The sequence below is a fragment of the Colletotrichum costaricense genome, assembly GCF_030867565.1.
Source record: "Colletotrichum costaricense strain IMI 309622 chromosome Unknown Scaffold_17.1, whole genome shotgun sequence".
Lineage (NCBI taxonomy): Eukaryota > Fungi > Ascomycota > Sordariomycetes > Glomerellales > Glomerellaceae > Colletotrichum > Colletotrichum costaricense.
The window spans coordinates 877,847-901,760 of record NW_026848246.1 but is presented as its reverse complement, the minus strand read 5'-3'; the positions used below and the strand labels follow the sequence as shown (position 1 = coordinate 901,760).

The window sequence follows — 23,914 nt, the reverse complement described above, 5'->3', positions numbered from 1 at the left end:
TGTGTGTGAGGGGTGACCATTGGATGTTGGTTGTCTCTCTGTTGGGCCCTCGGACGTTCTGTGACATGGTGGATCTTATCAGGACTCAAGACTTCACAAGTAGGAATTGATAAAGTGATTCGCGATCAAGTTGCGGATCCCCAGTGCAGTCAACAACCTTTGTCCCGAACACTATATGCAAGAGACAACAGACAGAGTCAAGAGGAGAGACAGTTGAGGCAACAAACGGGGGAGACTCCGAAAGACGGTACGGAGACCAACGCCCGAATCTTAGCATCAATCTAGCGCCTTGGCTCGGGTCTGCACCGAATCCACCCATCGGGGTGTTTCCTATCCGAATAACACGGGGTAAGCGATGCTGACAGAATGCCACCCGAACACCTAACCGAGATATCGACAAGGATCACTCGAGCTTCTCCCGAGTCCCGCTAGAAACACCGGCGGGTTAGAGGCCTAGGAGGATCCGAAAGGCGATGGCTCGGGTCTCTCGGTTCGCTTGGATGATAGGTATGCCTGCCGCTCGCGTGGTAACCATCGAGACTACTATAAACGTATTCGTGTGTGCAACTGCGACCCAGCACCCGTAGTACTGGACCCAGACAGTCGGGGCAACCAATCTCTCCGAAGCTTAGGAGGAATGCTGTCATGCCAGTCAAGAAAACCACCCGTTGCCCATTCCGCTAATCTGTCGCCGAGTTCTGCCCCATAAGACCGGTTGCTCTGGGATGCGACACCTTCAAGTTAGTAGTCTTCTGTTTTCTCCGCGAACCGGTTCATGCATTTGGCCCAGCCTGCCGCAAAACTACGCGTTTGATGACTGTCACGATAGAAACTTTGCGCCCAAGTGCCAGAATGTATGTTATTTAATTATATGCTTCAGGTCGACGAGAGCAGCTTCTGGCTACCGGTCCGCACGCGACGACGTGCATGTCAATCGCTGTCGTCGTCGCTGCTCTCGTCCTCTTCGTCTTCCTCGTCTTCGTCATCATCCTCGTCTTCTTCATCCTCATCGTCTGTTTCTTCCTCCTCTTCCTCGTCGTCCTCATCATCCTCTTCCTCCTCCATGTGGAAGGCCGCCTGTTGCTCCTCTTTCTCTTCCTCGGCAAGCCAGTCATCGAGCGTCTTGACACCAACACCGCTTGCAGCACCGGCACCCACAACGGCACCGAGACCGTTGGTCCTCGTTGGCGCCGCCCTGACTGCGCTGTCGAGCATTTGACTTGCCGGCACGTTTTTATCCTCACCGTAGCTCGATGTTGCTTCTGTCTCTCGTAACCTCCTGTCGGGTTCTGAGCCCTCCGCAACCCATTCGGGAAGAGCATCGTAACCACGTAACCCGTGAATGCCACCTCCACCGGCCAACACAAGCGTTGACGAGCCGAGCATGAAGCCCTTGCGTGTCTCTGATGGACTGGGAGCTTGGGGCGCGGGCTTCGGTGCCAACAACATTAACGTGGCTAGTTGGGGCACGGAAAGGAGGGCTCGGTACATCCGGGCTCGGTCGCGGAGGTCGTACGATGTGTCGTAGCGGACCAGTAATAGCGCATAATCCCAGAGTTTCGCCACGGGGTGGTCGTCCTGGACTGGTACGGGCGCATCGTCTTCGCCCTTGTTCTCGTTTTGTCGGTTTATGTGATGTAGGTACACCTTGGCAGCGAGAAGAAGGATCTGTCCCTTGGCTACCTCTGCTTCACTCGCGAAATCCTTGAGAAGAATCCGCATCACATCTGCGGCAATATTGTCTTCGCCTTCAAGGCCCGAGAACTCCCCCACAAGCCAAATGATGGTTGCCCTTGCTTGAGGGTCTGTTGCCGAGTCTAGGTTCTTCGCCAAACGAACAACTGTGCCTACATGCCCCTGGGGATCTTGCTGGATCAGGTGCCGAATCACCGTCAGAGATTCCGCTGCCAAGGTTCCATCAAGACTCGTGATCTGTCCGAGTAGTAAACGAAGACACCTGGGAGCCGCAGATGAGTCCGTCTGGGCGCACCGTCCAATAGCGCGCACTGCTTCTCTTACCAGCGCTTTGTTCGTTGAGCCGGAAAAGTGCTCGAGTTCGTTCAGAATGAGGCTCTTGATGTGTGGCGGTGCGTGAGGGAAGATGAGTGTCAGAATTTCCAGTTTCAGCTCCCATACTTGCGCAGGGTCCGTAGCTCTGACAAGGAAGTGGCTGGCATATTTGACAAAGTCGGTTGGCCTCGTCAGGCACACCGAGACAATGTTGTAGAGGGCGACTTGCTGGATGTCTTGTGGCCCCCTGAGGAGCGCAACGAGTGGGCCAATCGCTGTCTTGACGTATTCCGGCGTGCCAATATCGACGTAACATCTCGTAACCGCGATGACCACAGCTGAATTGCGGCTCTGTAGCAACGGTTTGATACCGTTGAGGAGCAAGGCGAGATCTGGGTCCACGACGGCAACCTCTTGCTCCTCGCCTCCAGTCTGCGATGTTTCTCCATAAAAGTCGCCCAAGTTGGTAGCCTTTTCCTGACTTTTAACGCTGCGTGTCCGCCTGGGAAAGCATTTCCTTGCGTAATATGTCATCATTCTCAGCGTCGCCAGCTGACTCCACTCGTCCATGTCTACGACCTTTTTGACCAACGCCCGGTACTGGGAATGTATGAGATCGATTCGATCGGGACATATCTCGAGGAAGGCCGAAACTGCCGCACCGGCGACAAAGTACTGCTTGTCGCCAAGGAGCGCAGTTAGGTATTCGAGGAGTTGCGGCAACTGTGTGGGATCGAGGCGGTAGCATTTGGGGATGGAGAGGGCGGCAGCTCGGCGTACGTAGGGACTCATATCTGCCACACCTTTCTTGATTGCGAGAGATACGATCTGACTGATGACTGGGACTCGGATGCCAGACATTGTCTTGAGAGCAAGGGCGCGGACTTGGGGGTTCGTATCGGAGAGGGATTTCTGAATGGTGTTGATGGAGAGCAGAGCCAGATCGGGTTCTTGTTCGGCATGATGAATGAGGTAGATATAGACAAGCTTCTTGATTTCGATGTTCGGCGAGGCGACATTCTTGACAACAGAGGAGAAGAAGGGTAACGTCTTTTGGCCGCGGTACATCATCTATGCAGAACGGGTCGATTAGCCAAGGCAGGGACGGGGAGGCTGGCTAGGAAGAGCGCGATGCCTACCGAGAGGACGCGGCGCAGGCCGTCGAGCACCTCGCGCTCATTTCGACTGTCCAGTAGCTTCTTAATCTGTGTACGGTCGAGAGGGCGGCCGGTGCTGCGGGAGCTGCGCGTGGCTGAGGCGGCATCGAGGGTGAGCTCTCGGGCTGGGACGAGGTAAACGTTAGCGAGGGGACATGACGACAGGAGCAAGAAACGTACCGCTCTCGAGCAGGCTGGATATCCGCGCAATGGACTCCATGGCGGGCGAAAGGCCTGTCGGGCTGAAGAAGTCGGGCGGATTTTGGTCTCCGAAGCCTTGGAGATATCGGGTCGTCGTGGCAGAGAGAGAAATGACGTCTCATCGGGTGCTCGAGAGGCTGACTGAGCTAGGTGGCCGTCGAGGGACGGAGGCCGGGGCGGTTGAGGTACCTTTAGCTGCTGTATCCGCAGAGGGCGGGGGCTCGATAGGTAAGGTAGCCCCACCATGGCGGACGATTCCTGCCCCACACCGATCCGCTGCTCACTCACTTCCCTTTAAGGTTGGAAACTTGTCTTGGTCTCTGGTGAGTATCTGGCGACTGATTGACAAGTTGAACTGTATTCTCAGGTCAAGTCCGATCCTCGATAGGCTTGGAGGAAACACATCCAGGGTTTTTGAAACGTCCATTAGTATAGTAGCTTTTGGGTGTCTTCCTGGGGAGCGAGAAACAAGATACTTTGGTTATTGAGTCACTAGAGAGGCTTAATCCCAATCTCTTAGACTCTTTCCCTCAGTCATAAGTTTGCATTGACAAGAAGAGGTATCGATAGATGCGGGTAGATGGACCCGAGGGAGTTTGAATGAGCTCTCATAGGAAGCAGAATTATCGAACTGCTCTCGATTGCGAAGTATCCTGACCAGTAATTTCTAACGCCTATATTTAAGTACTCTATAAAGCCTACTAGATATGAAGTTAGAATAGAAGAAGAGTGATACATCTATACCTAATCTCCACAGCCACATTGCGTGTCGTAGGCCATTTGACCCAACTTCTCGTCAAACATGCCCAAGCCTGGTTCTGAACCTGACAGCAGAAATGTGACTCCGAGAGATAAACATGATGCTGTTCACTGCCAGGTTTGACTCTCAGATTGTAGACAGCTCATGAAAGACAATCTCAAATTGTTTACTATGGTCCTTGAGATGAAGACGAAGCATGGCCTAGGTTCATGGGATGGGCCCGTCAGTAGCCCAGGTGATGAGATGACCAAGAGCATTCAACGGAAGCGAGCATTACGAGACGTTAGCATCTTAGAGTGTCAATAAGAGGGAATGAAAGCCCGAATCATTTGATGAAAGAAACGGTGATATGGTGCTATCACTAATACGATCACTTGGAGCAGTAGTCATAGATCGAGTCTCTCACAGAAAGGTGGCTAAAGTGGGTCCCTCGACCCGGCGCACTCATTGGCTTTAATCGTACTCTTCCTTCATCCCACTCCTACATCGTCAAGGACGGATCTAATGAGAGAAACCCCCCAAACCAAACAAACAATACTTTCGAGGCTATAAGAGTATCACTTAGCAAGAAGAAACAGATCGTTCTCAGAATCTTTACCAATGAACCCGACAGTGCTCTCGCCTGCCTCACCAGCAGAGCTGCTTCATTACATCGTCACATTCCAGCCCTATCCAACGACACTCCTCATTTGCTATCAACGACAAGACTTCATCTCAGCTCTCGTCTCTGACAGCCGCAAAAATATCTCCCAACATAATCATGAGCAGTCCGAAGACCTGCCTCCACTACCTCTCCTCTCGGCAACACTCCTCCAGACCGCAATTGCCCGTCACATCCGCGTCCTCTTCATCCCCAGCGTAACACATCTACGTGCCTTCTTGTCCGCCTTTGGCACGTCAGACTCCTTGATACCATCTCCACCAAACCACCCATCGTCAAATTCGAAGAGTCGCCCGCCTTTGCTCCTGGTATACGGGTTTCTCGATCTCCACCGCGATAGCAGCGAGTGGAGCGCGCAAGGCCTCAGTAGCTCGGCCGCGGTGCTCATCGAGGCAGCTCGCCGGGCCGACACCAAATTCAAACCCGTCATCGTTGAGCCTAGAGGCGCAGGAGGGCATGAAGACTTTACGTCACTGCTGCGGGATGATGCGCCGGTTTTGAGCGGGAGTTCAAGGAGGAGCGAGGGCGTCTGGATGGGGAGAACTGTCGAGGTGAGACGAGTATTGGGCCGCTGGTTTCGTTTCCAGACTGGCCGCTGGGATCTTTAGTGCTTGGCTTGCACAGAACCTCGACCGAGGCAACGATATGGGTCGAAAGAGATCGAAAGCTTCATTGTATCGATACGTTGGGCACGACCATGTAACACCCAGGTCTTTGCCCCTCTCCAGCATCTACAGAATCCAAACCTGCCTCAAACGCCAAACCCATGGTATCCTTATAACTCATTTCATCGTGGCAAAGTGACAGATAACCGACCCAAAACAATGATAATCTAGAGAGCCTGCTCCATCTCGGTAATGTATAGCTTGATGTGAGAGTCCATCTTGAGGAACTCATCGTAAGCACTGTGAATCTCGTTTTCAATGTTCTCCTTAAGGTCCAACATCTATTTCTCTTTTGTTAGCATCCAGTCCCATATCAGAAGATCAAGGGTAAATGTACCTTTTTCTCAGTTTGCTCAATGCGAACACGGCGCCTCTCAATATCCTTGCCCTTGTCCGTCCTCTCCTCGGTGAGCTTACGGTGAACAGCACGAAGCTCCTCCATCTTCTCCTTGGCGTCCTGGGCCTTGGCAGAACTTTGCTCGCGGAGCTTCTCGGTACGCTCGTTCCACTTAAGCAATTGCCGCTGCAGCAATGCCTCCGTACGCTCGACTTCTCGCACGTTGTTACCGCGCTCCGATAGTGCATCGCGTTGCTTGACATTCTTCAGGTTCTCGTCCTCCTCCTTGGCCAGCTCGGTGCCAATTTCGTCCAACACCTTGATGCATGATGCTACGTCCGTAGAGACCACCGAGAAGGAATCGGCTGATGTCTGGAGTGCGCGCGAGCGGCGATCGAGGGCCTCGATGTGCGACTTTTCGCTGTTAAGCGCGTTGCTTAGCTCTGTCAGGGTCGCCTGCAGCGCCGAAGGACTCTGCATGACGTAGGGCCGAAGCTTTGCGCTCTCTTGTTTAGCGGTAAGCTTTTGTGCTGTCCTCTCCTCCAGCGCTGTCGTGAGCTCAGTCTTCTTGACCTTTGCGTCTTCAAGACGAGCGGCCACGCGCTCCTGGTTACGCCGCAGCTCCAGCAGCCGCTGCTTGAGTTCCTCGTTGCGGGTCGTCTTCTCGCGCACCTGTGCCTCCATTGCCTTGCGGTTGCGCTTCATGTCGACAAGACGCGACTCCATGTCCTGATTCTCCGAGTACAGGCTCTCTATGCGGGATTTCGTCGTTTCGGCCTTGTTGAAGTGCTCGTCAATGACGCTTGTCTGAGATTCGCGGAAGCGCACAAAGTTGATCAGGTAACTAAAGATTTTGACAAGACGGTCGTGCGTGGGCTTGTAGAGGTCGTTGAAGCTGAAGTCCTGGATGCCGCACTCTGCTAGAAGACCTCGCAGAGAAACGTAGAAGCCCATCAAGTTGCGGGTGTCGGGGGGCACGATGTCGGAGTATTCGCCGCAGATGTCCTCAGCAGCAGCACGCATGGCGGGCTCGACGGTCTCGCGGGTCGCATTGAGGAGCAATTCGGCAAACCATTCGAAAATCATCTGCACCTGCAATGGGTTCGGCTTCTGGAGGTCGGCAACGTTGAAGGGGATTCCGATGTCTGTTATGCACCCGACAATCTCCTTGTCCGGCAGGCGCATGAACGCGTCGGCTTCATCTTCTTTCTTGCGGGTATTGCGCGACTGTGTCTGTGTCGCGGGAATGATGCTCATCCGCGGATTGTACGACATATTGGTGATTGGTTTGGGCTCCTTGGAGCGGTGATATATACTGGCTGGTCGAGCTTGGATGCGATGTGACAAGACGAAGGTCAATTCGATTCCGTAGGTGTGTCTGTAGATATTGGGCGTGGTGTTGTCGCGGTTAGGTTGGCATCAAAAGATTGCCGTAAACAGCTTATCGGGCTTGTTGCTCCGACAACCCGCTTCTTATCGATAAAGACCTTCGGGGCTACCTACCTTACTACGTGCCTTACCTAGAGTACCTCACCTTACGTAATGAAGAGTCACATGACTAAGAGCCACGTGCTTTCGGTCGTCTGACTTATTACCGGTGTACCTAGCCTGTGCTCCTCTGCGGCGCTCATATCTGCCACCGACTTCATCCCCGTGCAATGTGTACCCCTTTACTTATCGCATCGATGCGTATTGGTGCTGTATATCCGTACAGTGCATACCTGTAGGCATCTTAAAAGGTACGAGAGATCTAGTGCTTGCAGGCAGGTGCAAAGGGAGGTTTTCTTTTGCCTGTGTACTCCGTATCTACAGGGCACCTTAGATTCGGCGTGGCAGGTGCTTTCCGTTAGCGTGGCCTTGGGTTCATGCCTTCCTCAGTGACATCCAGAAACCCAACGCGACCTTCCAGAGTTTGGTCACTTGTCTGCCGACTCGCCAACGTCGCAGAACAATCTCAGCACTTCTCACTTCGCGGAGCTCCAGGAAACCTTGTCCCAAAGCTTCGCATGCCGCATTGCTCGGCACTGACTCGAGAGAAACACTGGTACCCTATGCCTAATAGCAACTTCGAAGCAACTTCATCAATCCGGGACTTGGCCGCACACCAGTATCATCCTCTGCCTCAAACTCGATCAAGACACCGGGTCATACAGTCATATTCGAAAGAAATACTATCAGGAATCCACTGCGGTGGTGAATCTCTCATGCCATGGCCTACACGGCGCCTACAAAGCACTACTGCTGGGCCATTACGTACCAAAATGAGAGATTCGGAGAGAGTACCAAATCGGATTCTGGATATGGACCAAGCGGTTCAAGAGGCGAGCCTAGAACCGTCCTCATCCCCTGCGCTTCGAAGCAGATGACCTCGCCTGCGTTCTCAGAGACAGAGAGGGCAATCGAACCTGGCCAGAAAGCTGTCAATCCCTAACCAAAAGGTGCAGAGATGAGCAGATGAACACACCCTCACAGTTCGCGCCAGCCGAGATCTGCGCTGAACCCCAGCCAGTTTCCGCCGTTCTCCCACATGGCGTCCAGGTAGTTCTGGGTCGATAACTTTGGCCAGACAAACTACGGACGCTGACCTTCATTTCCGCCTCGCCAAATGGATTCTATCCGTAATACTCCATGGACAAAAAGGGAGCCGTCTCATTTCGCAATGAGCCCTGTTGCCGTCTACCCATCGATATCGTTTCTGAAACGCCCCTCGCCGTGGGCTGTCATTGGCTGGAAACAACAGACTCCCATTGACAGAGGCTCCGAGCGTGAAACAGTTTGGATTTACTTTTCGGGAAGTCCCAGTCTAGCGTCACCGCCAGGCGCCAGGGGGGGATGTCATCAGATGAAAAGGGATTTATTTTCACCAACCATTATTGGTGCAAATCTTCCCTGACTGGCCAGCTATGTGAGCACTCAATTTTTCATTGCCAGATAGGAAGATGCTGCCAATCCCCTCTCTAATGTAGGCATTTAAGAGCTGTGAGTAGTGCCTAATGCTCAAGACCAAGCCTACCTGCATGAGCTGCAACCAGTTAATGATCGAATGAGCGAGCGACCATACTCGCTGAACAATGGTGGTTCATTCGTCAAGGTCGACGAGGGAGAACTAGTCTACACACCAACCCCGCCCTCGAAGCCTCGACTGGTGACATTGAAAGGATATTACGCCCTCCACGAGTCCATCGAGGCATCCAAGGGCGAGGATAAGGGACCATCGGCGCACGCTAGCTGATCCTATGTGCGCATGAAGGTGCTCAGCATCAAGCCAGTATTACCGACATGTTATCCTGCTCGGCTGATAAGAGCATGGCAGAAGCCGAAGTCGAGCAATGACTCCTGTCAAAACCGGAAGACGGATTATCGAGACCCATCAATGACCACGCTGCTGGCTTTACATTGCTGTGCCTGCAGCACTTGCATTATCCAGGGGGAAGCTTGCACTACGTGTCGAGTCTGACAAGTGCGAAAGAAACGATGTAGCCGACACCTGCAGCACGCCAGACTACTAAGAAGAAATGAGGCCTTATTAACCTATGTTTGGCATCTTTCACGCAACTGCCTGAAGGGTACTCAACCACTGCTTCGAAGTATCAGGCTATCTGCACAGCATGATGCGCCCCTGAGAACTATGGATGATGAAGCGAACTCAAAAAGCATACGGATACAGCACCGACGGATACATGGAAATTGGAAATCAAGCCCGGGTGGAAGCTGACGGATGACGAACTCCTCCGCAGCTACCTAATTACCCTACGCCGCTACGGCAGGCTGGCAGGTCGATAAGACCAGAACCCCGGCGCAATGACGTTGAGATGGGACGCCAATCTTAAAAGGATCGCCCCCAAGGCGGCTAGGAGTCGTCACCCCGGTCTGCCGCTGGCTCAAGTCCTCAAGCAGGCACGCAGGTAAAGCCCTTGAAGCCACACGTACCGATGATGAAGCAGTTGCAAGTTGCGACACTTGGACTTATGCCGCACAATCTGCAGCCCGCGCGCCATTGCGACGTCCTGACTCTTGGATTCAGCAGGGCCGACGCCATATCCTGGATGGAATGTCTACATGAAGAGCCAGCAGCGGCTCCCATGACATAATGACCGAAACTTTCGATATACAGGGCATATCGCAGCATCGCAAGTTAGGGATAGGTGCCCGCCGCCCGGAGACTGCCAAGGTGCTCATTATACAGGAACACGCACTTTCTTTGATATTTCGGGGCATCAATACTCTCCCACAGCAACTGCACTAGTCATGCTCGGGCAGAAATCGGCAGCGCGAACGACATGCTACAGTATGGCGGAGTGCAGGAGTTCACATGTTTGCAGTCGTGGCAGGCTACGGTTCCATGCGATGCATTGACAGCAGCAAATGTCCACAACACCGTAAAGCCAGTAAGCAGATGGATATGGCTCACGATCTCGTTAGACGGGGGCTGGAAAGAGACCCTACAGGATGCGAGTGTTGGTTCCAACTCCTTCCAGGCTACGTCGTGGGCGGCGAGTGCCGGGCCCCGAGGCAGTGGGCAGGCCGCAGCAAATACGGGTTGCAGCGTCTTTTGGCCAGCTTCTCCAGGGCTCCTGAGGACGAATACGAGCAGGAATTGAGGGTTTTCCAATCGAGGTACCTGCAGGTTCCCATCGAGCCAAGTCTTTCTCTCGTACAAAAGAGGGCCAGACTTCATGTAACTGCCCTCAAGCGGCGTTGTGCTCGATACGGCACCCGATGGCCTTGGCTACTCCATCACAGAAGTATTGGCGTCCCGCTCCGCAGGTAACGGTACTTTAGAGGAGAAGGACGATCCCTGCTTCAAGGGCAAATGGCCCCTGTTGCCTCGCAAACAGGCACGTTCAAGTTTTCCAACAAGTACGATCCCTACAGGCCACGCATACTGTGGGATGAGAGTCAAGGACCGGCCGGCAGGGCAGAACGTTGCGCAACCGTCGAACCGAACGGCAAGCCGCAACGTCCAGTCTCCTCAGTCTCTCGCCTGGGATCGAAGCTCTCGCGGGTGGCCAAAAGACACCGCAGCCGCCCCCGTAGCAACGCGGCTGACAGAGGTGATAGGGCGGGCGCTATTCTGGGAGCTGGAGCGGTCAGATGATGTGTCTAGAAGTTCCCCTCAAGTTCTCAACGGCTAAGGCCACTTTGGTCTTGGCTCATCATCTTTGTTCGCTTTGTCTACCAGGACCTCGAAGACGTGAAAGAATAAGCTTGTGCGCAAGGAGAAGGAATTGGCAGTCAGCCGGGCTGCTAGTAGGAGTCTAGCTTTCTCATTGCTCTAAGGCCCTTCCCAGTCGATCATCCGCCCGCAAAATGACGGCGGGACGGCCGGTAGTCATTGGCGTCAAACATATGTCAGTGTCACCGTCAACTCGCCCTAGTGGCTGGAGCAACCTTCAGGCCAACGCCCCGCGCACGCCTCGCCCTGTGCAGCTGTGGGTGAGCTGAAGTGATAGCTCAGTGGACAGAAGCGAAGGGCAAGATGACGGTCATACAATAGGATATGCTAGAAAGAGGCTAACGCTCAAGGACATTTCTCAGAATCAACGCAGCGGGCTGAGCAATATCTGGGGAAGGATGATGGCGCGAATCCTGAAAGAAAAAAAAAAAACGCCCTCCGACAGCGAAAGGTGGGCGCGATGGCGCATAGCAACCAACAGTGTTCGTGTAACTTTGCAAGTATGGATGCACAAACGGCACCAATAGCCACATCATCTGATGAAGAGCACCGCAACGGTTTAACAGGTTGCGGGGCGCTACTGTGCCGTGGCCGATGCGGCAAAGAGTTGTGGCCAGAGGGAACGATGAACTCTGTTTGCCCCCCTTCGGTTTCCCTCTCGGAATCCCACTGAGGGATGAGGGTCCGGAAACAAGGGCTTCTCCAGATTTATGTAATCCTCTCTTAGTCCACGGGTGGGCTGCCCTTGTCATTGAGCCGGCGGATTTGAATATTCTTGGTTATTTTAGACTCCCAATATGTGGCACAGCAAGGAACAGCACCATGGGAACACCGCAAGGGCATGTCCATTGACGGCGATTCTTAATTGAGGCTGAGATAGATCCAGTCCGTCTCAAATTCCAACTCCCGGATCTATCTATCCCTTTCGAGGGGATGACTCAGGGCCTGGGCGAATCCCCTTTCAGCCCTCGTCTTTTTCATAACGTCCTGACGGCTTGGGAAGAGCGATGGGTAGGCACAAAGTGGGTGGATGGACACACGCAAAGTCAAACAGTTCAACCGAGTAACAGTCCTGAGAAATTAACACAGCCCTACTGCGTCCACTACAGAGCAAACAGGCTTCTCAGACCTAAGCTCTGCGTACTCGTGGAAGACGCTGCCATCTATCACTCGCCTCCCGGAGCTCTAGTCAGCAGCATTTCAATGGAGCCGACTTGCAGCCGCCAGCAACACATCTGCTGTCTGACTTATTGCAGAAGTAAACGAAACCTAGGTATTCGTACAGAGCATTGGTACATGTCGCTGCAAGATCTGAGCAACCGCGGAATACGGGACTCGGACGGGTCTTCGGCGCGGATACGAAGCGATAGCGAAGAGGTGCAGCGGGTATCTTGACTGAACCCCTCCCACATCCCTTCTTTTTACCTTTTTCCTTCTCTTTTTAAACTTGCACATACGGGCTTCTCGCGGTACATCGCGCAGGGCACGGCGGCAGCCAGGGGGACGGGCCCATGAGCCCACCGTTGGAGGTAGAACGAGCAGAAACTTTAACACATATAGATACTGTACTACTGCATCGAGAGGCATGCTGGAACCGTTACGGCTATGATCTATCGATAACTAAAGATGGCCAGCCACTCAACACTACGGACCAGCACGATTCCAGTCATCTTCTGGCTGTCAAGCCACCGAAAACCACAGAATAAGACAACGGCATATGAGACAAGCCCGGGGGAAGACCAGAAAGGCCTCCAGACGGTGAGACATTGGAACTCCAGGGGCTGGATGTCAGACCTGCGAGTCGTCCATAGAGATCCCAGTACTTCGTGGTCAGAAACATGCAAAGCCGGACCCGTGGCCCGCTCGCAGTCAGTCAGGCCAGGAACCAGCGCCACGGCAGACTCGCACTGCATCGCATCGCATCGCATCGCATCACTGTCTGGATTCGTTGAGGGCTCCTTTCTTGAATCTTGCGTCCTGCCCTGGCTGGACCTCTCTACGAGTACACGCTCTCTCACACACCTCTCAGTCCTTCTTGACCTTCTCAGGCCAGCCAGACCGGGACAAGACCAGGGCAAGCAGCAAACCAGGGCAGCACTTGGAGCCGAGCAGCAGGTGGTGTGCTAGAAAGCTGGTTGGGTCCACTCCGTTGATACCGAAGCAGAAAAAACTCGCGACGATCAGGCCCAGTCCTGGCAGTCCCTGATCCCATCGACGACATTGACATTCCCCCTGCCGGCAGGAGACTTCGCTGGCGTCTGGTGGCCATCTATCCCTCGTTCACACAGACACACAGGCACAGCACTGGTTCCCGGAAAACCACGCGAAGCACACGTCAACGTTCTCCTGTGGTTCCTCTCCTCCAGTCTGTATCTTCGCACCAGACTGTCATTGGTTATGAGGACTGCGAGATCCATCTCTGTACAGATCCAGTCCCATCAGTCTCGACAACTCGAACTCAACTCGACCTCAAAGAACGGAAGAGACACATGGCACGTTGTCCCTGGGGACCCATACTGCGTATTCATCAACCAATTGACCAGTTGCCAGTCCATTAAAAAGCTAGGGGAAGCAGGAAGAAACACAAAACGCAACGCACCCTCCAACCCTTGGGCACACACCACACTTTGTCCAGAGAGTCCTGGTCAACCCACACCCCTTCCACCCCCTCCCTCTTCCCACCCCTTCACCCTTGAGTCCTTGACCGACCCTTGACTTTTTCTTCCAGCCCAAACCAACCAGCCCTGGCCGTCCCATCCCTCCTGGTCTGATCTGGTGGTCCCCCAAAGGTCCCGGCTTATGCTCCCTTGCCCTGCCACTCGATGGCCTAGTTCGGAAAGGTACCGCAAGGTACCGCTCCAGCAACGGCGCCGGCAGAAAGCTACATACTAGCAACGGCGCCAGCCAGCCAGCCAGCCCAGCCAAGCAACAAGTTCTCCCCCAGTCCTTGCCAGGGTTCCCATCAGCAGCAGCAGTAGCAGCAGCAGAAGAAGAAGAGGTAGAAGCAGAGGCAGGGTCAGCAGCAACAGCAGCAGCAACCACCAGGTCAGGTCGACCCAGGGCAGAGTCCAAGGAAGAGAGAAGGTGAGTCTTGCTCAGGCGTGCCCCGTCTCGTGTCTGAGCTCTTTCGCGAGAAGCCTGCTGGATCTGTGAGGGTTCCCCCATTCGTCATTCCATCATATCTAGCCCAGCTATTGCCACTTTACGAATACATTGGTTGCATATGACTATTTGTCCCTCTTTTTAATCCTCGAACTAAGAAAGGAGAGGTACTGTACGGATACCGACCTTGCTTTTGCTATCCATATTGCTCCGTCACTCCCGTACCTACGGACACCACACTCTTAGTCTCTTGTCTCTCCTCCCCTCCACTCGCTTTAAACAAGCCCGGCCAATACCCTCTCCTCCAAAGACCCAATCCCATATTTGCTGCACAATCCCGGATCCTTCTTTAAGCAGACAAGCTTCCGCATTTCCTTTGGCTCGGGACAACCCCAGCACACCTCTCGTTTTACTCGTCCATTGCGAAACTGGTGGCGATTCTGGTCAGCAGGAAGCATTGAGATCTAAACGAGACCGCCCGTTCACCCTCACTGATCACACACTACGGAGTACGGATACCTTACGGACACACATATGCTACTATTCATCGATATTGAATAATACGCCAACGATCATGCAACCATTCAGACATTGGTCCTTTGACAAACACCCCAGCATTCTTCGATAACTCATCACCACACACGTACTCTGCCCATTGACCACGACGCTTTTCTCGCGTTGGCTGATGGGAAAATGGCCCTTTGGCCCTTCCGCCGGAGGAGCGGTCGCAAACGCTCGCGAAGCGGCGCAAACCTCTCAGATGTCGAGGCACCACCAACATCATCCTCACAAGCACGACATCTCACGGCGGTCGAAGCCACTGCGCCGAGGGCGGCCATGCCGAAGAAGCAGCGCCTCGAGAAGCAGCAACCGGCGCCCAGAAGAGAACGCACCTACAGCTTCTCCCCCGGTCGCAATGACTCCATCCGTGTCGCGGGGCAAAAAGGCTCGGTTCCACTAGGACCTGGCCGGTCGACAGGGCTCTTCCCAGCCGACCGAAATGACGGAGAAGAAAAAGGGGATCCCGCGTGGCAGCGGGCGCCAACCCTACATAATGCACGCCACGGCCAACCGTCGAGGTCCTCTCGACGCAAGACCAGCAAGAGGAGGAGAGAAGAGACGGATCGTGAGGCGGAAATCAAGGCCATGGCAAACTTCGCCCCGGTACGACCGGCGGCCGACCCTTGGACGTCAGGGCGGCCCATTAGGAAACAGAGCAAGAGACTCAAGACCGGCCTCGGCTTCCGTAGGAGCTTCGAAAACCCGCAGTCGGACGTTTCATTACCGATATCGATTCACTCCAGCATGTCATCCGACACGGAGCTACACTCGTTCCGAGTCTCTGCCCTCGAGGCACTATCGCCCCGACCAACATTACGATACGCAGTATACCCACGATGGGGTCCCGGACATGGTTCGGCGCCATCGCGCACACAGCAACAGAAGAGGAAAGTTTCAGAGAGGGTGCCCGAGTCAGTTGTGAGGGCACACAAGAGGGTCGATAGCTTTGCGGATGATTTGGACGCCGCCGACCTGAGAGAACTGATGGAGAGGGATAACAGGAGGCGAGAGAGGAAACGCCAAAGAGACCAGGAGCGGATAGAAAGGAGACTGGCACGGAGATCAGAGAAGCAGCGCGAGGCCGTGGCAGAAGCCCGTCACAGCGGGTCACCGCCGCCGGTCAACTTGGAACGTGGTGTTCTCGGCCGCGAACTCGGATTGGGGATCGACGCAGCGTCTGCAGTGGTTACCTCTTCCAGGAGACGGTCATGGAGTTCATCACGACAATCGAGAAAGATTTCAACGACCAAGGACTCTGAGCCGGAGCAGGAGCAGACGCAGGAGCAAGAACAGGAGCAGGAACCGCAACCCGAGACGATGGACATCGAGCCGGAACCAGCGGCCATCCAACACTTTCACCGGACGACCAGCATCCCGCCAGAGGCACCGCCCTCGCCGACGCTGCCTGCGCAGCCCGCCCCAGAGCGCAAGACGAGCACGAAACTTACGCCCAAGGCCAGCATGAGATTGAAGAGGAGCTTCCTGCGGAGGATTTCAAGATCAAGATCGCCCAATGCCACAGAGTCTGACCAGCACGCAATCTCGCAATACTCGTCAAGACAGGATGAGGGCGAGATCTCCCGCAAGGATACTCGCGCTCGCATCTCTTTCTCGGCGCTTTTCCGCCTGGGCAAGAGAAACAGGAGAAATTCAGGACCGTCTTCCTTCTCGAATACATCGCGCGAGACAATGCAGGCATCAGCCGCCGCCGCGCAGATCTACTCGCAGTCGGCAACGCATGTGCCCCAGCAACAGGAAGAGGCGGCCGCGGCGCCGGTACAAGTGCCGATGCCAGCGATCCCCCCACCTGTCAACTACATTCCTCGCAAGGTCAGCAACGGCGTTCCTAAGCGGACCAGGTCGCGCTTCAGGGAGGATTTGCCCGAACTGCCCCTCAGCCCACCCGACTCGCGTGTAGGGTCCCCGGAAGTGGAAATGCCTCTGCCCGTTGTCTCAGAGTCCAAGTCGGGAGAGATTTCGCAGCAGGATACGCCTGCCGTGAGACACGACACACCGACATCAGACCTGCGACGCGTCGATGAGAAGATGGAGAAGCTGGAGAAGATGAGGCAGACGCCCACGTCGCTGCGACACAGCATCCAGCCATCCCCCGAGCCTGTTTCCCTTGCGTCTATCGACTCTGAAGGATCATGGCTCTCCGGCCGCGTTGGCGTCCGCCGCTCGTCGGGCATGCGCGGCAGCATGCAACGCCTCCCGCCTCAGAACGTTAGCCACTCTGCATCGCCCAACGATACGGAGGAAGAACTCGCCGACGATGAGTACCTCTCCAACCTCGCCACGCCGTCCCGCGAAATGCTTGCCGACGAAGAACGTACCCCGCGCAAGTCGACCGGCGACGCGTTCCCCAGCAGTGACGAGGACGAGGTGATGGAAGATGCGGATATGAAGTGGGGGTCGGTCGACAGGCAGCGCGCCACCGTCGTGCAACATCAGAGGGTCAAGAGCCGCGAAGGCATGCTGAAGTCATATGGAGAAGACGGCATGTCGTCGCCCGAGGGCTCCGAAGAAGGCGAGACGCCCCAGCTTCAACGCGCCACGAGCGTGAGCCTCAGCAGGGGCAACGCCAGGCATGTGAGCGCCGGGAGCACCAAGATGCTCGAGGTTTCGCCCCGCTCAAGCGTTGACCACAGGAGGAGCACTGACGCAGTATTTTGATGAGATTGTATTTCGGGGGATTACTGAAGATGTTTTGCTAATGAACAGGGGAAGATGAATCGCCAGCCAAGCCTATGAGACGTACAATCACTCAACATTTCCTTATTATCTTTCTACGTCGAAATATATATCGACACCCGACGCTCGCTATCAATTTCTTTACAACTCTATCTATCCACCGACCATATTCACTCATTATATACTATTTCCTTGCCACGGACGACAAAACCACAAAAACACTTGGAAAACGACAAAAATCCGGATATGCTCTCAAACTTGGCTGGCTTCATCGACTCCTTTCTACATCTTCGCCCTCGCTCTCAAAAATCTATGCGACTCTTTCTCCTCGCCGCCTATAACGACACCCAATACCGACCGACGCGGAACTTGCCTCGAGAGTCGTAGGCTCCTCTTCGATTCATCTGATGTACGATACGACCTTAACGACCCGCACCTTTCTTCTTTCCGCCGACGACGATGACGACGCGTTCTCTACGTACGCGTTTTCGTGCGGTGGCACTTGTTTCTTCGTTTCATGTTCTCGGGAATACAACGTTTGATACCACATCTCCTTCCACCTTTCCACTTTCCCCCACAATCCTTTTCCGAAGGAAAATGTGGGAGGAGGAGTAGGAGGGGGAAGCGAGATGATTTGAGATTTTTTTGTTTCTTCAATGTGACCCTGTGGAAGGGTCACAGTTGCGCACCCAACAACCAACCCCTTAGACCGGCAGTGACAGCACGTCTGCGCACTCCTTTGATGAATGCTCTGCGGTTCTCTCCGAGGAGACGGGAAAACAACCTAGATTTGGGGATGGGGAAAACAGCACGAAAGGAGGGGAATTCAGAGGAGGATAGGGAAAAATCGGAAAAGAGCGAGCATTCGCGGCGATGCGCTGCCATTTTGGCTAAAGGGGAGGAAATCATGTATGTAGTAAAGGCATAACAGCAGGAGGGTTTTCCTGGATGAGATACCCGAGTAACTCGTGTTCTGGAGTAGTGGTACACTGTAGGTGTATCAGGTGAATGAGAAACCTTGAAACGAACGTATTTGCTCTGAACACTCTAATTTGACTTGGCGTCCTTTTGCAATTCCTTCTCTGTCATGTATCTGGTCCCTCTTATATAGAGAGAGCCGGGGTATCTCTATAAAAGCCACGCATTGTTTTTGTCTACTATTATTTCCCAACCTCATTTGAACAAGTACCTCCTTCGAGCTATACTTCTCTATCCTAAGTTTCTCTATCCTAAGTTTCTCTATCCTAAGTTGCTCTTTCCTCAGTTTCTCTTTCCTGGCTTTCTCTTTCCTTCCATTATGACTATCATCGTCTATACGTTTATTAGAGAATACTCTCTGGAAAAGGCCTGGGAGACGGACTGGGCGAGAGCGATAACCTAGCCCCAATCGACGGCGACCAATTTCCTCCTCCCCCATCCGAGCCAGATCCTGACGCTGAGCCTGGTCTTGGAGTAGGAGGCCTATCCGCGAATTGCATCTCGGCGAACTGATCGTCTTCGAGAATGTAAATATTGGCAAGCTCGCCCTGCGGAAACTCGCCAGTCGACGCAAAACAAAACTTATCGCACATGATACGGCGAAAGTACGAAGTCTTGTGTCCTGCGCGACTCGCCGCTACGAGCACCGGCTCCAAATACAATCCAACCCGGGTACGCGGCGAGGTTTCGTTCGACCGGCCGCTCGCACCGATCGGCACCACAAACACGGTCTGTGGAGCCGGACTGCCACGGGGCCCGCCGCCTGTAGCAGGCGTCAAACGCACAAGGTTGGCAGTGATGCAGAGGCCCATGTTGGTCATGCTGAACTCCCGAAACGGAGACGGCGGGAGCAACGCGCGCTGGTGGACGTCGTGTGAGTGGGCAAAATCGGCGGGCGAGTCGGCGAGCAAGCCCGACGTCATAGTTCTGGATCGGCGTTCGCCCGTGTACGGGTCCACAAGCTGCTGCTGCGGATCCGCCCTCCACGCGAAGATAGTTTCGTCGGGAGATGCCCGTATGATCTCGTGTTGGAGACGTTGGAACGCGTGCTTGAGCCCTTCGCCGTACAACACGGGGATATTGACGCCGAAGAGGCCCATGAGGCAGTAGGCTAGGTCTTCTGCGCGGGTAGTCTGGCGATTTGCTGCCCAGGACATGCGTTCTGCGACGGAATAGTCGCGCGGGTGGCGAGTTTTGGCGAGGACAGATTCAAAGATTCCTGTGATGGAGGAGAGGGCCTGGATGAAGGGGCGTTCATCGGTATGGACACCTTTGGTTCCGAGACGGGACCAGTCCGAGGTGTAGAAGATTGTCCGCCGGGGCGCGATGAGCTCCTGGAGTGTCCAACCGCGGGTGAACCACTTGGAAGAAGCGAGTGATGAGAGCCGGTCCATGGGAGGGGACGAGGATAGGGGCGGTACGTCGGCGAGGTAGACAAAGCAGACACGGGCGAGGAGGTAGTAGGTGTACATGGAGTTGATGGCTTCGGACAGCTCTGCGGAGGAGGTTTTGTCTATGCAGCAGGAGTCGATCCAGGCCCATCCAATGTTGTGACGCAGTGCTTGAGTGCAGCATCCCTGGATTTTGATGAAGCCGGCTTTCTTGGATGCCAGGGGCAGGTTTTGGATGTCTTGGAAGGTCACCTCATCGGATCCCCAAGTATGGGAGAGGATGGCGTAGGGGGGCACAGTACTGCCGATGATGAACATGCGCGGTTCGTAGGTGGTTGTATCGAGAAGCCACATATTGATGGTGATGTCTGTGGTGCCTTCCTCGTCCCTTCGATCTCGGTACCGAAGCCTTGTTATTCTGTATGGAGTAATCAGACCAGGCAAGGCAACCAAAGGTAAGTGCTGTAGAGGCGACGGGAGAGATGTATTACAGCGCAACAGCCTCGTACAACTTGGACACAGTCTAGGGTGCTACCATGATGAGTTCGACCGACGCCTTGTTGAGTGACTTAGTGACAAACGAAGAGATGATTTGATAGCAATCCTGGTGTTTTTTTGAGAAGCTCAAGTAGAAGAAGGCAGACTGTCACGAGACGGGAGCATACGGCTTGGTGATTAGAGGTGTGTAAGTCAAGTGCGGTGCGCAAGTGGACACAGGTGCCCCGCCAGCTCCCGAGTGACATCTGGGGGAGGGGCAGCTGAGGGAGGATGCCAGCTGGTGGTAAGGGTCATGCGGATGGCGACGGGTGGCGATGCATAGGCGTTAAGCTAGGGCCTGTCACCCCTGGCAGCTGCACGTGCCTAAGTTGACCTTACGTAAGGTACCGGTACAAGCACAGAGTATCCGTAGGTACAAGCACGCAACAACGGACCAAACAGAAACAAGAAGAGAAACATCAAAAGGGCCCACTCTTGCAGGGCCCGGACCCCGACGGAAGGGCCGCCATCGGCGTCGGCAATGCCACTGCCGCACTTTCCCGGTTTGCTCTTCAGGGGTCCAGGCGGGCACAGGCGGGAAGTCCAGGGTGGGTGGATGTGGGTGACTGCCAAATGAGTGTGCTGGGAGGGTGTGTGACAGTGTGTGCGTGTGTCCATGCCGCCCTACGCCTTTGGGGCATCATCTCGGCCATACTTCTCGGCATACCCTTCCTTGCGCAGTAGGTAAAGTACCAAGAGTAGATTACCTTGGACGGAGAGACGTCTTGCAAATCTCTCCCTCGACAACTTCGACTATGATCCCTCAATAACACCTACCGTACTTCACAACCGAACCGAACCGAGCATGGCAACGACCACAACACTGTTCCGAGTGTTCTTGCGCCGTCAAACACTCGGAGCCCAAGGATTGCGAAATCGCTTGGCACAGCAGCAACAGCGCCGCGCCAACTCCAGTTCCGAAGTACCCAAGCCGAAGAGGGCAGAGGATCCTATTCCCGTGCCAAACACCATCACCACAATCCCGTTATGGCAGCGTCTCGGGCCCTTGACCCGCGCCGGGGAGGGTTATGCCCGAGCCCAGCGCAAGAGGCCTCTGACGACGCAGTTCATCAGCTCCTTGGTCATCTATTTTTGCGCCGACCTCTCGGCCCAGAACATGAGCGGCAACGACTACAACCCAGAACGGACGATGCGCTCCCTGATCATTGGCGCTATTTCTTCTATTCCCAGTTATAAATGGTAGGTTCGGTCATTCTCGTTCTCGTGCTCGTGCTCGTGCGTGTGCTCGCAGCTCCCGTGTGGTTTCCGTCTATTCGAACAGCGACTGACGCAGTATTGTGTTTGGCAGGTTCATCTTCCTCTCCCAGAACTTCAACTATGCCTCGAGGCTCCTCTCGCTGGCCACAAAGGTCGTGGTGAACCAGGTGTGCTTCACACCCATATTCAACTCGTACTTCTTCGGCATGCAGGCGTTCCTTGCTGGCGACAACTTCGACCAAATCATCGACCGCATCCGACAATGTGTGCCCGTGAGTATTGTTAACTCGTGCAAGCTGTGGCCTGCCGTGACGGCCTTCAGCTTCTCTTTCATCCCGATGGAATACCGCAGCGTCTTCTCGGGCGTGATTGCTGTCGGATGGCAGACCTATCTGAGTTTCTTGAACAGACAGGCTGAGGTCGTCGAGGAGGCAGAGGAAGTACACGAGAGATCGCATGCGGTGCCGGCCATCGCTGCTCACGAGAGTTCGGTAAAGATGGAGGCTTGAACTTTGACGACGTAGAAGAGAGGAGCGGAAAGCATAGATATCCTAGACATTCTTTGGCAGCATCATTTTCTTTTGTAGTGCATCGGGACGGCGTTGGGCTAGACGGAGACGGACCATACAGACATGGAGAACGTCATGATCTGATACGATTTTATTCTTAGAAAAAAATACCTTAGACTTTGTACCGTGTTAGCCGACACTGTACTGACACTGTACCCTCCTTGCCAGAGCGACGCCAAATGTGCACCCCAAACTTCGCGCCCATTCCGCCTTCGGGCCCTTGACCTCGTCCAGATCACAACCCTCAAAACCTACCCAACGCTGAGCCATTGAGTGCTGGCCAAGACCGGCAACTCTTCTCTGCAATGGCGTCCATCTGCCTGCGATCCTGCCGCGTGCAGTCCGCCCTCCGATCCGCCAGAAATCCTACCACCGTCCGCCCCAGACTCCCTAGCAACATCCCCCGACGTCATGCTTCTACTGGCACCGGCTCCTCGACGGAATCCCAGGCCGGTTCGGGTCTGAAAACTGGCCTGTACAGCATTGCTCTCGTCGGTTCCCTCTACGTCTCCTATCTCTATGTAACCGATACGAGGGCCTCCATCCACGCATTGTCACCCATGTTGATGCGCTTTGCATGGAGCGACGCCGAGGACGCTCACCACGCCGGCACTGGCATGATGAAAACTCTCTACGATCTCGGCCTACACATCCGCGAACGCGATAGAACCCTCACCGAACACCCTGCTCTGGCGACGGAAGTCTACGGAATGAAACTGTCCAACCCCATCGGTATCAGCGCCGGCCTCGACAAGCACGCCGACATTCCTGACGCCCTCTTCGCCCTCGGTGCCGGCATCGTTGAGGTTGGTGGCTGCACGCCCCGCCCGCAGGACGGCAACCCTCGCCCGCGTGTCTTCCGCGTTCCCAGTCTCGACGGCATGATCAATCGATACGGTCTCAACTCGCGGGGTGCCGACAGCATGGCCATCACCCTGAGGGAGCGCGTGCGCAAGTTCGCTCGCAAGGTTGGCGCGACGGAGCAGGAGGTTCTGGACGGCGAGGCTGGTGTCCCTGCTGGCAGTTTGCTTCCCGGCAGATTGCTGGCTGTGCAGATTGCCAAGAACAAGGAGACGGACCAAAAGGATGTCAATGCCGTTGCTCAGGACTACGTTTACTGCGTGCAACGTCTTGCTAGGTATGCCGATATCCTGGTGGTCAACGTGAGCAGCCCAAACACCCCTGGTCTCCGCGACTTGCAGGCCACCGAGCCTCTGACGAGGCTGTTGAGTGCCGTGGTTCAGGAGGCTCGCAAGGTCGACCGCAAGGTCGCCCCCAAGGTCATGGTCAAGGTCTCCCCTGACGAGGAGGAGGATGCCCAAATTGAGGGTATCGTCCAGGCTGTCTGCAGCAGCGGTGTCGACGGTGTCATCGTGGGCAACACCACCAACCGTCGCACAGGCATCGTTCCCCAAGGCGTCAAGCTTACTGTCAAGGAGCAGAAGGCGCTGCAGGAGACGGGTGGTTACTCGGGACCCGCCATGTACAGCAGAACCCTGGATCTGGTCGGAAGATATCGCAAGAAACTCGATGCCCAGACCCTCCAGACCGGCTCGGCCGAGGAGGCGGCTGCTATTCCTGATGTTGACGGCTCCCTCTCCGGCAAGCTTCACGATTTGATCGAGGGCAAGGATACACCGAGAAAGGTCATCTTCGCGACAGGCGGCATTACAAATGGAGAGCAGGCGCTCAAGATCCTCAATGCGGGCGCCAGCGTGGCCATGGTGTACACTGGCTTGACGTACGGCGGACCGGGAACAATTACAAAGATAAAACGGGAGATTAAGGACCAGGCGTAGAATACCAACTTAACAAATAGAAGATTGACTGCTCAGTGCAGAATAATCCGGGCTCTTGACATTTGCTCTCATCGTATGAATCGAGTAGATCAAATGTG

At 54.8% G+C, this 23,914-nt stretch overlaps 11 protein-coding genes across 11 annotated transcripts; 8 read left to right on the top strand and 3 right to left on the bottom strand.

The window, feature by feature from the left end:
* Positions 1–930: 930 nt before the first annotated feature.
* CCOS01_13501 (uncharacterized protein) lies at positions 931–3,387 on the bottom strand (the record flags this gene model as incomplete). The annotated part of the gene is made up of 3 exons (XM_060461647.1): positions 931–3,081; positions 3,150–3,292; positions 3,348–3,387. The coding sequence occupies 3 exons, from the start codon at positions 3,385–3,387 to the stop codon at positions 931–933; spliced, it is 2,334 nt and encodes a 777-aa protein (XP_060308075.1).
* Positions 3,388–4,728: 1,341 nt separating this feature from the next.
* On the top strand, positions 4,729–5,397 carry CCOS01_13500 (uncharacterized protein; the record flags this gene model as incomplete). The annotated part of the gene is made up of 1 exon (XM_060461646.1): positions 4,729–5,397. One exon carries the CDS (start codon positions 4,729–4,731, stop codon positions 5,395–5,397), a length of 669 nt encoding a protein of 222 aa, XP_060308074.1.
* Positions 5,398–5,621: 224 nt separating this feature from the next.
* Positions 5,622–7,066, bottom strand: CCOS01_13499 (Nuf2 family protein; the record flags this gene model as incomplete). The annotated part of the gene is made up of 2 exons (XM_060461645.1): positions 5,622–5,735; positions 5,792–7,066. 2 exons carry the CDS (start codon positions 7,064–7,066, stop codon positions 5,622–5,624), a joined length of 1,389 nt encoding a protein of 462 aa, XP_060308073.1.
* A 1,384-nt stretch (positions 7,067–8,450) lies between these two features.
* On the top strand, positions 8,451–9,023 carry CCOS01_13498 (uncharacterized protein; the record flags this gene model as incomplete). Its single annotated transcript, XM_060461644.1, has 2 exons — positions 8,451–8,556; positions 8,779–9,023. 2 exons carry the CDS (start codon positions 8,451–8,453, stop codon positions 9,021–9,023), a joined length of 351 nt encoding a protein of 116 aa, XP_060308072.1.
* A 569-nt stretch (positions 9,024–9,592) lies between these two features.
* CCOS01_13497 (uncharacterized protein) lies at positions 9,593–10,926 on the top strand (the record flags this gene model as incomplete). The annotated part of the gene is made up of 4 exons (XM_060461643.1): positions 9,593–9,696; positions 9,906–9,925; positions 10,270–10,408; positions 10,485–10,926. The coding sequence occupies 4 exons, from the start codon at positions 9,593–9,595 to the stop codon at positions 10,924–10,926; spliced, it is 705 nt and encodes a 234-aa protein (XP_060308071.1).
* A 175-nt stretch (positions 10,927–11,101) lies between these two features.
* On the top strand, positions 11,102–11,494 carry CCOS01_13496 (uncharacterized protein; the record flags this gene model as incomplete). The annotated part of the gene is made up of 2 exons (XM_060461642.1): positions 11,102–11,227; positions 11,330–11,494. The coding sequence occupies 2 exons, from the start codon at positions 11,102–11,104 to the stop codon at positions 11,492–11,494; spliced, it is 291 nt and encodes a 96-aa protein (XP_060308070.1).
* Positions 11,495–13,364: 1,870 nt separating this feature from the next.
* On the top strand, positions 13,365–14,055 carry CCOS01_13495 (uncharacterized protein; the record flags this gene model as incomplete). Its single annotated transcript, XM_060461641.1, has 2 exons — positions 13,365–13,487; positions 13,696–14,055. 2 exons carry the CDS (start codon positions 13,365–13,367, stop codon positions 14,053–14,055), a joined length of 483 nt encoding a protein of 160 aa, XP_060308069.1.
* Positions 14,056–14,762: 707 nt separating this feature from the next.
* Positions 14,763–17,306, top strand: CCOS01_13494 (uncharacterized protein; the record flags this gene model as incomplete). The annotated part of the gene is made up of 1 exon (XM_060461640.1): positions 14,763–17,306. One exon carries the CDS (start codon positions 14,763–14,765, stop codon positions 17,304–17,306), a length of 2,544 nt encoding a protein of 847 aa, XP_060308068.1.
* Positions 17,307–18,646: 1,340 nt separating this feature from the next.
* CCOS01_13493 (heterokaryon incompatibility protein) lies at positions 18,647–20,047 on the bottom strand (the record flags this gene model as incomplete). Its single annotated transcript, XM_060461639.1, has 1 exon — positions 18,647–20,047. The coding sequence occupies one exon, from the start codon at positions 20,045–20,047 to the stop codon at positions 18,647–18,649; it is 1,401 nt and encodes a 466-aa protein (XP_060308067.1).
* A 988-nt stretch (positions 20,048–21,035) lies between these two features.
* On the top strand, positions 21,036–21,957 carry CCOS01_13492 (Mpv17/PMP22 family protein; the record flags this gene model as incomplete). The annotated part of the gene is made up of 2 exons (XM_060461638.1): positions 21,036–21,430; positions 21,540–21,957. 2 exons carry the CDS (start codon positions 21,036–21,038, stop codon positions 21,955–21,957), a joined length of 813 nt encoding a protein of 270 aa, XP_060308066.1.
* A 365-nt stretch (positions 21,958–22,322) lies between these two features.
* CCOS01_13491 (dihydroorotate dehydrogenase) lies at positions 22,323–23,816 on the top strand (the record flags this gene model as incomplete). Its single annotated transcript, XM_060461637.1, has 1 exon — positions 22,323–23,816. One exon carries the CDS (start codon positions 22,323–22,325, stop codon positions 23,814–23,816), a length of 1,494 nt encoding a protein of 497 aa, XP_060308065.1.
* Positions 23,817–23,914: the final 98 nt, after the last annotated feature.